This window comes from Microcebus murinus, chromosome 3 (genome assembly GCF_040939455.1).
Source record: "Microcebus murinus isolate Inina chromosome 3, M.murinus_Inina_mat1.0, whole genome shotgun sequence".
Lineage (NCBI taxonomy): Eukaryota > Metazoa > Chordata > Mammalia > Primates > Cheirogaleidae > Microcebus > Microcebus murinus.
In genome coordinates, this window is record NC_134106.1 from 86,572,553 (window position 1) to 86,588,161 (window position 15,609).

A 15,609-nucleotide genomic window follows, 5' to 3' on the forward strand; every position below is an offset into this window, starting at 1 on the left:
TTTTATAGCACCTTCATCTGCAGGAATCCAAAATGCTTTATACCGTCCACATATAAATGACTCCATCCAGCCCAAAGTCAACAGATGTTCCTAAGGTGAAACATAACCTTCCCTAAATCCCACTTCTCCTAACAGTTTAGAATGGAACGTAAACCCTCCCACCTTCTAGCAAAATACCACTAACATCAGGAATTGGGCTATCAAACTTGGGAAGAGGGCCTTGACAAAGTCTGGGAATAGGAAAAAAAAAAAAGAAGAAGAAGAAGAAGAAGAAAAGAAAAAGAAATTTGCTTTTGAATCCTCCTTAATCTTGCCAAAACATGAAACTCTTGGCCGTAGACAGCTTACATCTTAACAGTTGCATCGTGCAGCAGCAGCTTGGGGGTGGCCTCATTCCCTGGGCTTGAGGGGAAAATTGTGTGTCCCTCCTTTGTCACATTTCTCATCATGTTGTAATTGTTATCATGGCTCCTGGGCCCACTGGTGGTGACCTTGTGCATAAAGGGTTGTGTCTTACTCCTCCCTCTAGCCTGGAGCCTAGGGTCTGGCATGTTGCAGGAGTTCCACAAATGAGTGTGTAAATGTGGGGAAGGAAGAAACAACGAGAATAAAAGAGTGAAAGAATCAAAAGCCAGGACCCAACAGGTAGAACCTTTTAATTGGGAAAAGGGAAGAAGGAACTTGAAATATAATCAGCTATAAAACTAAAACCTGGGCACCTTCTGATTGTAGTGTGATATAGTAAGCAACTTCTTCAGTACAAATTAAGTCTGTAAACTAAAAGATGGGGCACACTCTGGTTAAAGACATTATTTACAGTAAGGTAATACTATGAAATCGTACCTTTTCTAAGTTCGAGAATGTCCAGGTTAAAAGTACTTTTCTAAGATGGGAGTGTATTAATGATAATCCTCGAAGGTGATGTCAAAGTCAATGTCTTGCCTTGAAAAATGCTAACAAGCTAAAGAAGCTGTAAAATACCTGAGACCCCCTGAATGACTCAGGGTACAGGAGAAGCTGTGAATGAGAAGATCCTAAAACATTGTGGCTCAAATAAGATCAAGTGTCCCTTCTCCCTTCATGGTCCAGGGCTCTGTTTTATGAGTTCATCCGAGGACCCGGGTCTCATCACCTCTTGTTCTGAGCATAATCTTTGTGTGGAAAAGCTGTGCCCCACCCCCACATCTACCATGCAGCCCATGGGAAGGTAGCATTTCCTGATAAATGTCATTATAAAACATGCTTCCGAATTTGCATGAATCACTTTCAGAAATTTGAATACATAGCCAGGGCTGCCTGCAAGCAAGGGTAGAAAAGGAAGGCTTTAGCTGGGGAAGCTTGATTCCATTTGAAACTCAGAATATTCTCGCAGACCAAAAGGAGAGAGCGGGTACTGGAGGACCCTTAGCGTCTGCCACATTCGTAGACCCTGAAATGCTTGGTTTGTTTCCCATTAGGGTCTCCCGCTCTGTGGCCTGCCCGTAAGCATGTTCATTTCCCTAGCACTTGTTGGCTATGTCACACCCTGTTCCAGGAGGACCAGGAGATGGCAGAAGAAGAGGACTCGGTACATCTCTAACTCCATGCTCCTTTTCCAGCCGAGCCCCGGGTACAGTGCCCTCCTCCTCATCTGGCACCCACCGGGCTTCCCCCACTTCCCCAGGCCCAGCCTCTCTTAGCAGTAGGATCTTTGGCTGCATGGACCCTGACCTCAGATCTTGGGAAAAATAGTGGGCAGGGAAGTTCTTCCAGATGAAGGCTCTGAGCCCTGGCCCCACTCCCAGGGGATGGGTTTGTTAGTCTATGTGCTCATTCTTTTGGTAGATATTTTGAGCATATGATCTATGTCAGGTCAGTGGCTGGGGATGCAACAGTGAACAAAACAGGCAGACAATCTGTCCTGCTGGGCTGGTGGTGGAGGGGAGCCCTCCATTGGTGACAGGTAGTTGGAACCACGGCAAGTGCTACTTCTGGGAAGTCCCTAGGATCTGAACACAGAGGTTTCTTTCTTTTTTCTTTTTCTTTTTCTTTTCTTTTCTTTTCTTTTCTTTTCTTTTCTTTTCTTTCCTTTTTTTGTTTTTTTTTTTGAAGACAGGGTCTTGCTGTGTTGCCCAGGCTGGTCTCAAACTCCTGGGTTTAAGCGATCCTCTTGCCTCAGCCTCCCAAAGTGCTGGGATTACAGGGGTGAGCCACTGTGCCTGGCAGAAGGGGTTCCTGTTCCATGCTCTTTGCTCCAGCTTGTTGAGGGGTCTGGAGGAGCAGGACTGGGCCAGGGTGTGCCCCCTCTGCATGACACAGACGCCTCCCCTCATGGGCGGGGGAGCAGGAAGCACGCCCCCGGAGCCCTGTCGGGGATCACAGCGGCACATTCATCAAAGCTGCTGCCGTGTGTTTGATCCCCATAAAAGCTGGAGATGGTGCCGCTGTGCACGTGCGAGCACCCCGTCTCCACGGGTAGGACATTAAGCCCGGAGGAAGATGTGTGTGCCGCATCTGAGTAATGAGCCGTGAAATTGACATTATAAGTTTTAATTATTATTAATGCCTTGCAGGGGTGGCTGGTGTTAATTGTCCCATAGGCATCCCAGATGTATTTCCCTTTTTTCCGTTCATTTCTCTTCCTTAATGTCTTGAGCCCGTATAATGGCAGCTTAGTGGCAATGTTTGAATAAAATTCCTCCAGAGGGGAGCTCAGCATGGCGTGAGAGAGGCTGTCGCAGGCCGAGCACGTTGGCGGGCAGGAAGGAGACTAGTCCTGGGACTCGCGGGCATGAGGCCACTGCCCCTCGATCTGCAGAAGCCTCTTTCTTCCCCCTCAGAGCATCCGCCGCCCTAGGCGCTGCCGTGGACGGATTAGTTAATCCCGTAAAGGGCTGCCAAGGTGGAAGGTCGACGCAGAGATGGCGCCTTGCGTGTCTCCTTTCTGAGCATTTCCTGATGAGAACCAGTAGTTCTGGGTGCCTCTGCCCCTCTGAATAAACCGCCTTTTGGCACCTTTTCTGACTTTTATGCTTTTGCCCTCAGAAATGTGTCCTGCATCTTAAAAAGGTTCATTACCCCTTCCAGGGTTATTGGGAGGGGGCTCTGTGTCCTGCTCCGCACCATCCTCCCTGCTTCTCTGTCCTCCTCGTCCAGCGTGGCCACCAGACAGGGCTCCCGGAGCCTCGGGGGGAGTGGTGGCCTCTGGTGTGGTCTCCGGGCTGCCCCTGCTTCTGCATCTGCAGAGGCCTGCGGCTTGCTCCCGCCCTGATTTCCTGCAGAGCGCAATGGGCACCTGTCTCCGGGTCTGCGAGAGGCATGGTGGCTCACGGGCGTGCCCTGCCAAACCCTTCCTTTCTGACTCTACCCACTCCCTGTCCCCACCCAGATCTGGCTCAGGAGCAACACAAGAGCCTCTGAGTGAACAGCACATAGACAGCACCCTCCTGGGTCCTGGGCTGTCAGGTGTGCACAGCACAGGCCTGTTCTGGGGCGGGCGAGCAGCGGGTAGTGCTGGACTTAAGAGAGCACAGCATGGGCAGGGCTGCATGGGTGAGAGCAGCACCTGCAGGTGGCCTCTGTGTCAGCCAGGCTGGGGAAGCTGGTGATGGGAGGCCAGGTGGAAACCCAGTGTCCCCTTCACGCAGGGGAGTTTGGAATCTTTGCCACCAACTGAGGAGCTCGGATCCCCGAGGGCCGTGGGGAGCCACTGAAAGCGTGTGAGTGGCAGGGGGTGGGCTCGCTCTGCATCTCAGCACCCGTGCTGGGCTGGCAGGCCTGGAGACCCACCAAGGAGGCCTCTGTTGATTGGCAGAGAAGGTGGCAGGGGAGGCAGTCAGAGGGGAAGGGCGCACGGGTTTCTGGGTGAGAGCTCAGACGCGGAGCCAGCAGGATTTGAGGACTGATGCCCAGGGGGAGGGAAAGGGCGGGCACGGGGGTAACCGAGAGACCTTCCTCTGCAGCTGGGTGGGATTCCAGGGCCAGGCCGTGGAACACAGGAGGTGGGGCTGGAGGGACAGTTGTGGTCTCAACAAGCTTGTGGGCAGCCGGGAGAGCTATTGAGCAAGTTTCTGAATTGACAGGAAGTTCCCTGGTCTGAGGGGATGCCAGAGGCACAGGTTGATTGGAGAGTGGCCTGATAGGAGATGCCTCAGCTTCTCTGCCCCTGCACCCCAGCTCTCCCGGCCACGCTGCATGAGTTGGGGCCACAGCTGTGCAGCATGGTTGTGAGCAGCACCTGCAGGTGTCTTCTGGGTCAGCAAGGCTAGGGAAGGCTGGTGGCAGGAGGCCAGATGGAAACCCAGTGTCCCCATCACGAGGGGGAGTTTGGGAAGGTGCCTGTGCTCCGCAGCATGAGCAGCCACAGAAGGAGGCAGAGCCGTGAAGACAGAGGTGCACATCTGGCCTTTCTTGCTGACCATTGTTATTGATAGTAGCAAAAGTCACCAAACAGCCACAGAGAATCTGTGGCACTTAGAATACTACTGCTTTTGAGCTTCACCCTTGTAATTTAGGAATGGAAGGAAATAGAGTCATTCTGTGACAAAGTGAAGCCACCTTTGTGCATCTTCTTAAGGCCAATTTTCAAAAAATTTGACAGCAAGTCCTTTTTTTACTATCCCTTTAAAACTTCTTACCTTGATGAATATCTGAGTGTCTCCGTGGGTGAAAATACTCGATCATGAAAATACTTGTTCTTTTTGACTTTTAAAGTACTGGCAGACTAAGTTCAAGTAGAACAAGAAGGCTTACTCTGTCTTTTTGTAAGTTTAACCTACTGGGTGATGCAAGGGTTTCCCAGCCTGCTGACATTCTGGGCTGGGTCATTCTTTGCTGTTGGGGACTCTCTGGGCATTGCAGGGTGCTCAGCAATGTCCCTGGCATCTGCTCATCAGGCGCAGAAGTTCCCCACCTCCCAGTTGGGACAACCAGATGTCTTCAGACAAAATCTCCCCTGGGCCTGGGGCTGACTGGCCCCTTGTGGCAGTGGATTCTGCTGGTGGCCCACAGCCAGCCTCCTCCTCCAGCCCTGCCGGATCACGGTGCTTGCGTTACAAATTACCCCTTAGCCTCCACGCTCTAAAATCGGGGCCTGTTACACTCTATTGTGCTTACAGTACAAAGCTATCCAGAATAAGTATTCTTGGAAGCAAACTGATTTTTTTCCTTTCAGAGCTCTGCAATGAACAATCCTCTGGTGCTGCTATTTAATTGGGTAGTGGTGGCTGTTTGTCAATTTGCCAGCAGGTTCTCTCTTAACTGCTGTCGTTTGACGTTGCTGAAACATAAATGTAGAATGATTGAGTTGCCAACATGCTATTAAGTCTTCTACAAAGAGTTTTCCGATGTACTACTGCTTCGGGCTTTTGTGCCTCTATTGATTGATTCGAATACTAAAGAACTCCTTGGCACGGGGCAGCCCTGGTGAGAAAATGCAGCTTCTGGGAGGAAAATCATTGGCTATTGACACCGGAACAATGCAAGGCTTTCCTTTGGTTTTCCTCTGGCACAGAAGTGACCTTTGGCAGAGCTCACTGGGTTCAGCAGGTGTTGGCCCCTCATAAAGGAAAGGAAGGAGACCGTGTGGCCAGTCCGTCTTTAGGAACAAGGGCCAGGTGAGCAGCCCAGGGAGTGGACAGTAACGTCCGTCCAGTTTTAGGGTTGTTCGATGACAGACTCCTTAGTGTTTACGAGCAGAACAGCGCCAAGAACTGTCTGGGTTTCAGAGCTAGTCACTGTTGGACACCAAAGATGGCTTGGCTAAGCTTTGACAGGATGACAGGAGGATCCCTGTTGTTAGGAGGATACGGTTTTATGCCTTTAGAATTGTACTTCTGGACCAGACTGTTGCATGCAGCAGAACCCTCTGTCCCATGATTGGGGGATGGGGGTTCCTGTGACAGCCAGGACCACGTGTTCGAACTTCTGGTGCCTGGCAGTGACCTCTGCATACCATGGCCAGGTTGTCTCTCATCTGGGCGTCTTGAGTATGCACCACTGGCTAGGCGTCCCCCAGGTGTGGGAGCGCAGGACAGTCTGTGAAATGGGGGTCTGCCGCTCAGCTCGAAATCCCTGCAGGGGCAGGGAACTGCGGCCTTCTAGGTCCTTAAGTGCAGACTTTTGATTGAATCCACATTTTACAGAACAAATGCTTTCATTAACCCTTTGCACTCGGATGTCGAGTGTGGATAATGTCGAGTGGATAATGAGAAAAAAGCAAGCGAGTGCAAAGGGTTAAAAGGGGTGCAGCGGAGAAAGATGAAGCTTTTCTTGCCTCCTTTGGTGCTGAGAAAAGAGCAATCCTGAAATCGTTAGGCTGCAGGTTCCCCACTGCATCGGTGTGTTCTGAGTTGCTGGAGGAAAGGGGGCTTCAGTAAATGAGGTAAAGAATATTTTGCTGAATAATTGTTGGAAATCTGGCAGCTTTGGGGACTAAAGTCCCTGAGAAACGGGAACCAGCAGAAAATGATTCGGCACAAAGTAGTGTGTAAAAACGTTCTGGAGCCCAGACCACCTGTGTTCTGATTCTACCTACTACGCGTAGGTGTGAGCCTCGGGCAGGTTACCGTCACTCTGTGCCTCAGGTCCCCATCAGTGAGTGAAGATAACCTGGCACCTGCTTCAGAGTCCTCTTCAGCGCAGAATGCATTGGTCTGTGTGGAAGGCCCCGGGCAGTGCTTGGCCCCCACATGTGCTATTTAGGGGGAATGACTACAGTGGGGACCCTCTCGTCTGGGTGGGGCGATGGAGTTTGCTCGCTCCCGTGACACGGGAGCCCCTGGGAACAGCCCCGGCGTGCGGGACGGCCGTGCCGAGTAACCTTGCCTTGTCTTCTGCTTTCAGAACCTTCCCCAGCTTCCCTACGGCAAAGCTCTCTACAGCTACGAGGGGACAGAACCTGGCGACCTCAAGTTCAACAAGGGCGACGTTATCATCCTGCGGCGCAAGGTGGATGAGAACTGGTACCACGGGGAGCTGCGGGGCTCGCGGGGCTTCCTCCCGGCCAGCTACATCCAGTGCCTCCGGCCCTTGCCGCCGGCGCCGCCCCAGGGCAAAGCACTTTATGATTTCGAGATGAAGGACAAAGACCAGGACAAGGACTGTCTGACCTTCACCAAGGTGAGGTGAGCCCTGTGGTCGGCTGCTAGCCCACGTGGCCTTCACGCCACCCATACTCTTCCCAGCCACGTGCCTGCAGCCTGGCGGCGGCTTCCTCCCTGAGCCCCGGGCGCACGATCCCGCCTCGCTCCCTGTGCCTCCATAGACGAGGCAGTGATTGTTTTTGTGGGCTGACAAGAGGTGGCACAAGCTGGCAGGGGACCTCCGGGTAACGTGAGCCGCCGTCAGCCTTGAAGCAGGACCCTTGGTTAACCTGGGTTGTGGTTCTAAGCGCTGACTCAGGCGAGAGGGGCTGGTGAGGGGAGACTGCCCAGAGACCCTGTTCAGCTTGCAGGGAAGGGGCAGCTGGGCCCACATCAGTATGTCACAGCACCATCCTCCAGGGCACCAGCGTGGGACGGCCCAGGCACGTGGGAGGCTGTGGAGAGCCGGGTCAGACAATGTGGTAGCGGACTAAATAGTGCCGATGACCGGGAGCTGACCAGGGGAGCCCAGTCACCCGCACGGGGCCTGGTTGCTGGCTGTCCTGCGGTTCCCATCGAATAATTGTCTGTGCCAAGTGCTGACGGACACACTGGCCCCTTGTCTTTGTGAGTGTGCAGGGTTCCAGGAGACATAGTTGGAGCCTTGTTTTCTCCACAGGGGAACCAAAGCTCAGAGCGGTTTCATGACTTACCCAGCTGCTGCTCTGTCCTGCTCCTTCCTCCTTCCCTCCCTGCACCCCCCAGGTGTAAGATCCGAGTCCTGACTCAGATCTCTGATGTCAATGCTCTCTTTCCTCCCACTTCCCTACCTGGGCGATTCTCCCCTCGAGTGGGGTCCTCACGCTCCTTAGATGCTGAGAAGTCCTTGTGGTTTCCTCACACTCGGTCTCTCTGTCTCTGTCTCTCTGTCTCCATCTGTCTCTGCCTCTGTCCCTCACACACATACGCGCACACACACACACACACGCACACACGGTTGTGAACGACAGAGCTGGAATTCTGACTCCAGCCTCTGCCTTTACACTCTGAGAGGCCACTGTTGCCCCCTCCCCTGCCCCGTGTGCTCGGTGAGGAGCTCGCCGCGGCACTGTGCTCTCGGGAGGGCTGCAGGAGAGCCGTGCACACCACTTCTGAGCAAACTTGGCATGTCCTGCGCACGGCTGCTATTTATGTCTTGTTCTATTGTTCAGCCTGACAGTGAATAATCTATTTTTCATTCAGGGCTTTAACTCTTCCTTCCTTCCTTACATCAAGGTGTTCTGATGCTAATTCCCATTGTCATCAAGCTGGTGCAGCTTCCCGGGAAGCCAGCATGGGCCTCTCTGTCCCTCTGCCTGTCAGCCTGGGGGCGAGAGTGTCAGGCAGACAGAACCCCCGCCTTGCTTCTCTGCCCAGTGGACTCTGGGGAATCTCCCTGAGAGAGAGAGGACATTCCTGGGGGCCATGGTGCTCTTTGCTGTCGCTCATGACCAAGGGCAGGGATCCCGACCTCTTGGGGTCCAGCTGGGACCTTGCTAAGGAGACAGACCCCTAATGGCTCCAGGTCCCTCCAGGCTCTGACGGCTCTGGCTACAGAGCACAGGCCCTCCTCACAGGGCCTCAGAGGAGGCGGCTCTGCAGTCAGGGGAACTTGCTGTGAAGGACAGTTGTGGGGCCCTGGGGCCTGCAGGCAGGGCCAGCTTCTCCAGGCAGAAGCAAAGGCCTGCCTTTCCTAACACCACCATGCACCCTGCTCCACTCCACGGGCCTCTCTATCTGGGACACTCGACTCCAGGGTGAAGGCCAGAGCCCACCAGACAAGAGGACAAAGAGGCATTTACCTATTCATTTCACAAAAATGTACTGGGCCCCAACTCTGTGCGAAGTACCATGCTGAGTCTGCAGGACACGGATGGATTCACCAGAGTGTGCAGAAGACAGGTCAGCGGCCAGCGAGCTCTGCTGGGCCACCCAGGAGACAGACACTAGGCATTTGGTGAGGGCTCCGGAATAGTCAACGATAGAATTTCATATTCCATGTTTTACAAGAAACCTGGAGGTGGGTGTGGTCACTCGGACTCCCTGGAAGGTGACCTTTGGGTTGAGATTGAGGGGCAGAGGCGCCAGCCACAGGCGGCCCCCGGCATCTCCTGTTACAGGATGTAGCTGCTGTTCCCACTGGGGGTCACAGGAGTGGAAGTGTCATATCACAGATTGTTCAAGGACTTTCTTTTCTTGAATCCTGTAGGTTAATGTGGACAATCAGGAGCCCCTGAGTGTGATTCCTAAAGGGGACCATGCTGTGACACCCCCCACCATAGTCCATGTCACCTTCCCACCATGCCCATGTTGTCCCTCTGACCTTCACAGACGGGGCTGGGCGGGGGACACTACCCCTGCTAACTGTCCCATCCTGCTGCATTTCTCACTTCTAAACGCCTCCAAATAAAGGCTCTAAGGGACATGGGCATCTCCTCATGACTCTCTCTGCTCAATTTCTATGTCCTGTTGCTGGCACTTGCCTGCCGTTTCCCTCCCACAGTGCGTGTGACCAGCTCACTTCCCCACGAGGCTAGTTGCACGAGGCTGGCTCGGACACCTCCCTGTGTATTGGGCCTCAAGGGACCAACGGTTCCGGTGCTTTGGCATGGGTGCTGGTTCATGGCAGCTTGGTATCCCCTCCAGGGAATGGTTTTGTTCTTCGGATATGTTCCATCAGGAGTCAGCAAGGACAGAAGGGGTCTCTAAAGACCACGGATGGTGCCTATCTCCCTTACAAACCGTCATTGTGGTGGGATTGATGGAATTTTAAAAGGCATGAAGTAGATGGATGAAAGCAAGATTGTTACCTTTGGTGTTGGCTTTTGAACAGCCCTGTTAAAACAGCATTAACTGTAGTCATTCTGAAAACCAAAGTCTTTGTCTAGTTTAAGAAGAGAATGAATAATTTTTGTAAAGCAGCTTTAAAAAAAGGTTATTGTATAACTTCTTAGTAGTCTTACTCCAAAAAGCTGGGCCTGTGCATTTAGAGAAAGAGCCCCCCAGCCGGGGGGGGGGGGGGGGGCCCGCAGGGGAGGGGGAGGCTGGATTTGGTGGGGCCCTGCAGTGAGGGCCCCACAGCTAGCTGTGTGACTTTAGGAGGACATTTATCTATGCCAGGAGCATCAGGACACCAGTGTCTACTCTAGGGCATAGAGGGCCATGTGATGTAAGTAAAGGGATTAGGGATTGGCACACAAGAAGGGATGTGAGTTCTATTCTCATGGCTTACTCCAGGTTCTCTCGTTCCATTCAACTACAAGATTCAGTAAATGTTCCTTGAGCCCCAATGTTCCTTGAACTGGACTATGAAATGTCCAGTTCATGAAGACATTGTCATTGCCTTGCAAAGTAGCTGTGTTTGCTGTGAAGGGGTCCAGGCAGCCCTTAATACTCTAGAATCCTCAAAGGCCAGGAGATTTCCTCAGGCAGTGCCTGGCGCGTCACTGATCACTTTCACACCCAACTGCAGCCGGGCCCAGAGGCCCACCATGTCACCCTGATCCCTATGGGGTGTGCCACGTGGAGGAGCCACAGGGCTTGGTGGATGCAGCCACGGATCTGTCCTAATCCTCATCTCAGCCCCTGCCCACTCCCAGCTCTCCAGGGCCAAAGTCATGCTTTGAGTTGGCAAACCCTTTAAAAACACCTCCACAATTTGCCCAACTTAGTCAGACTTTAGGACCTTTCCACGTGAACTTCTTATGCTGCTGAACATTTAATCATCATTTCTCAAAAGCATGGGAATTCTTTTCTTTGTGAATTAACCGAGCATGAATTGCAAACTATTCCTTTCTGATCCTAGGTATTGACTTAGAGGGATAAAAATCAAATATAGACAGAGTTTGGGCTCTAGAGTCAAGTAGATGCAGATTCAGATCATGATGCTTTTCTTTAATAATGTATGGTGACTTTGCAACATTTACTTAATCTTTGAGTCTCTTTTTAGACTATAAAATGGAGTTGATATTAGGATTACATGAGCAAAGGCATTCAAAGAACCGAACTCAAAATAAGCACTTCAATAAATATTTGCTGTCTGCCCTCTCCTTTCCTTCCTGTTTCAGGAAAAGTTGCAGTCCCATCAGACAGCACACGTGCCTATTAGCCCAGACGTGCAGAACTAACACGTGCATGTTAGTTCTATGTTAGCCCAGAATACTCGCAGGGAAACAAGCATCCTTCTAAGGCACGCGCTGCGTGGAGAGCTGAGAGTGTCTGGGACTAGTCTGCTGTGCTGTCACTCATTCGCCTGGCGGCTAAATGTGGGACAGGATTACCCAGGGGGAATGATGTCCAGCTCCTGTGTGGAGGCCACAGTCCCCTCCTCAGGGCCAGCCACTGGGCAAGCCTCCCGATCCACAGTGTCCTCTCTGCTGCTCCCTGAGTGGAAATGGGGACACTTTCGGGGCTTGGAAGACCAGGAAAGCCTCTGCTTCATGCGCTTTCCGTGTCGTAGCCATGAACCAAAGCAGGATAAGCCCACGGAGAGGCGGCTCCCAGCCAGTCTTTCCCTTCCTGAGCACCTGCCTGGGCTGCGTCCCCCTGAGGCTATCAGAGAAACCCAGCGGGCCCAGGTCCCCTGCGTGGGCTCTTGCGTCGCACATTCCTCCTCGCAGCCACCTCTGTGCTGTGCAGCGCCCTTGTCCAGCCCTTTCTTCCGACGCCAAGGCACAGAGCTCAGAAACTGCGGGCAGGAGTTTCGATTTGCAGGCAAAGCATGGGCTCTATCTGAAGATTTGCCAGGAAATATTTTCAGAATCTATGCAGAATGCAAGCTCTTCTCTCCTGGGCCCTGGTCACTGCAGGGGCCCGACCTGTTTCTCCCTGGGTGCTTGACCAACCTCTCAAACCTGTGCCGCGTGGAGCCTCTGCTCACGACCCTCAGTGGCTCCCCACCTCCCTCAGGTCTCACAAAGTGGGTGCTGCCCACAGACCAGAACTGGCCCAGTGCCTGGCTCCCTCGCAGGCCTTATTTTGACGCTGGCCCCTGGCCCACTTCTGCCCTGCTGCACCCACCTCCTGGCGGGTTCTCTCTCCAGCTGATCCCGATGGCTCCCCAGGGGCTGGGACACCCCACACCCCTCTTCTCCTTCTGAGATGTAGGTGTTCACCGTCACGTGGCACTATCTGCCCAGGTAGGGTCCTGACCCACCCACTGTCCACCCCCAGCACGCGACAGTGAAGGGCACCTGGGGGACTTGGAGGCTGAGCGCCCTGCCGGGGGCAGCAAGCCTTGTTGTGGGGAGCATTCGTGTCTTGTCGCCCAGGCTCCGCAGTCCACTCCCTCACTCCTCAGACGTTTGCCAATGCTGGGTTGTGCTCCCAGTGCCATGCTCCGTGCCAGGGGTAGTGAGGTGGGCACGACAGAGTCAGAGTCCTGCCCTCCGGTGCTCAAGAGCCACAGGCAGATGGACAGGGTGAGGGATTGTCACCTGCCGGAGTGTGTGTGCAGGCAGGGTGTCCCAGCTCTGAGAGGGTGCAACCTCCAACCTCTGACTTCTGTCCTTCCACCTGTGGCCCACCCTGTGACTGCAGATCCCCCTCAGCCCTGAGACCCCTGAGAGGTCCACCTCTGCCTGTCTTTGAGCAGTTCTGGGCAGCCTCTGGAGCAGATGGATGAGTGGGACTGGAAACCAGAAAAGCCCTGGGGGGCTGTAGGACTTTGGCAGGCCAAGTGCACAGAGGATACGGGGCCGGTCTGCTTTGCGGGGGATTGGTGGCAGCTAACCATTCTTTTTTTTTTTTTTTGAGACAGAGTCTCACTTTGTTGTCCAGGCTAGAGTGAGTGCCATGGCGTCAGCCTAGCTCACAGCAACCTCAAACTCCTGGGCTCAAGCGATCCTACTGCCTCAGCCTCCCGAGTAGCTGGGACTACAGGCATGCGCCACCATGCCCGGCTAATTTATATATATATCAGTTGGCCAATTAATTTCTTTCTATTGATAGTAGAGACGGGGTCTTGCTCTTGCTCAGGCTGGTTTCGAACTCCTGACCTCGAGCAATCCGCTCGCCTCGGCCTCCCAGAGAGCTAGGATTAAAGGCGTGAGCCACCGCACCTGGCCCAGCTAACCATTCTTTAAGAGCCTCACCGCAAGTGGCAGGTGGCTATCAGAGGTACAATTCTGTGTTATTTTTGCAACAAAAGGCTTGAGGGAGTTTCTAAGCTTTTCCTTTTTTAATTTTCCCTTTTCTTGTGAAAGAGAGTGGTCCAGCCCTCCGTCGGTGGCCGGCCTGCGTGCTGCCAACGGGCGCTGTGTGTGTTGGGGCCGTGGTGTGGCCGGCTCAGCGGCAGCCCATACCCTGCAGGCCCCCAATGCCGAGGTCGGCCAGCGGGGCCAGGGCCTTCTCTGGGCTGTGGTTCATTACAGCTGCTTGGAAACCACAGACTACAGGTGACAGTGGAGGAGCGCAGGGCTATTGACTACTCATGGCCCTTTGGGGACTGTTTTTATATGTGATGTTGCACACAGCTTGTTTAGGAGAGGGAAACATTAGGCGCTGGGATATAGGTTTATCCAGAGCTCCTGAGGGAACTCTCCAGGGTTTGCCGTGATTGTGGCATTTCAGGCTGAGCCCTCAAACACTCGATATGTGAGCTGTGACATTTGCCTAGATATACTCGTAAAGTAGTGTCAAAGGACTACGTGCTCTGCCAGCTACCTCCAGGGGCACCCGGGAGGGACAGGCAGGTTGAGTGTCAGTGCTGGGACCCACAGCCTCTGTTTGTCACAGAGTCCCATCTGTTTTCGTGGCTTTCCCTTTCCCCAGGTGGAAGTGAATGCACAAACTGGAAGAGTCAGGTAAATGAGTTAAAATGCAATTTAAAGGTCACTTATAGATGGTGAGCCCTGTCATGTCACCTGAATCCTTTGCAAATGTATTAACCACTATGCCTTGTGAAACATAACCACAGGACAAGGCAATATGGTTTTTTAATAACCATTTTATGTTCATAGCCCAGACTTATAGTCATTTAGGACCACCCTGAGACCACCTGAATACAAAGGAGAGCCACTGCCATATGGCAATGGCATTTGGTGTATTTGTAAAACTTGGAATTATCAGGGAACAGGGAAAACAGCATATGGAAGTCTACTGGCCCACAGTGAGTAATGAGCACTTGACATAAAACTTGTACATGAAATCGAGTTTTGATCTGAAAGTGAAATAATGTCATGGAAACAAGTTTCATTCATAAAATCCTTGAATGCTGCCATATTGGCCCAGAAACCTGACTATCAGCAAAGCCTGCAGTGTCTGATTTGGCTTAGTTTACTCACCTATGTCAAACAAGGGTTGATAAACTAAGACTTGCTGGCCAAATCCTGCCTGCCACCTAATCTTGTAAATAAAGTTTTTCTGGTACACAGCCATGCTCATGCATATGCATATTGTCTATAGCTGTTGTCATGCTACCATGGAGAGTTGAATAGTTTGCCTGCAAATTCTGAAATAGTTACTCTCTGGCCCTTTCTAGAAAAGCTTTGCTGGCCTGTGACATAGAGCACAGCACTACAGGGACCAGTGGCATAGCTGTTGTCCCTGCGTGGTCCCCTCAGCATGGCTTTGCTCTGCAGCCATCAGGAGCCCCATATTTAGTGTGTGCACCTGCTAGGAGAGAGAGGGGAGAGCCCAGGGGACATCCTTCTCTATGAAACAGCAACTTAAAATTCCTGTGCAACCCATGCAGATCAGCCTTGCCGTCTTTCTATACAAAACCCATTTAGTGTTTTGAGGAGAGGACATTTCTCCAAATATGAGAGTCTGTAGAGTACATATTTCCTCTTTCCTTGTCCTTCTGGACTTTTGAAATATGACAAGAAATCAGAGACCTGATATGATCTGGCCATGAAAAGTTGGCTGTTGTTTTCCTGGTCCTGCTGTGGGGCTGGAGAAGTCATTATTGTTGCCAGGACACACCAGATTTCATGCTGATAGCCCTGATCTGCTAGAAGGGAATATTTTCATTGCTCAGCACTCAAACGTTTCTCTTTGGGGGTTGCCCCATTGTGGGAGTTTGGGTAAGAGACAGACCTGGGGGAAATCTTGCTCAATGATCTTGGGCAAAGTTGGTTCCTTACTTTAGGAGTGGAGAGTGCTGGCCCCCTGTACCCCAGTGTTCCCCCAGCCCAGCCTTCATGCCAAAATGGGTACCAACCAATAAACAGGTGCATTCTGAATCCTGCCACAGGTTCCAGCCAGCACAGGAACCAGAATTGGCCCCTGTCGATATTTAAGCCACAACAGACATTGCCACCAGGTGCCACCAAATCACAGCTGGGTCCACATTGGACTTGCATCCTGTAGCCAAACAGAGCTGTGCAGGTTTCACCTGCCTGTTCACTAAGCTCACAGTAGCACAGCAGTTGACATGCTTGGACGGGGGCCTCGCTTACTGCAGTGTGGCGGGTTTTAATGTATGTTCCTTGATCTTGGATAGTGATCATCTCTTTACAAGCAGGCTCCCGCCATCCTCTGGAGGGGATAGTTCCCCCTTCAGCCTAAG

General features: G+C 52.5%; 1 protein-coding gene across 2 annotated transcripts in view; it reads left to right on the top strand.

The window, feature by feature from the left end:
• Positions 1-15,609, top strand: part of SH3RF3 (SH3 domain containing ring finger 3) — a 315,735-nt gene that overhangs the window by 176,480 nt on the left and 123,646 nt on the right. For both annotated transcript variants that reach the window (XM_012737611.3, XM_076001083.1), the window contains exon 2: positions 6,823-7,098. In XM_012737611.3, coding sequence (XP_012593065.2) covers positions 6,823-7,098 — 276 coding nt within the window. The remainder of the gene's footprint in view (positions 1-6,822; positions 7,099-15,609) is intronic.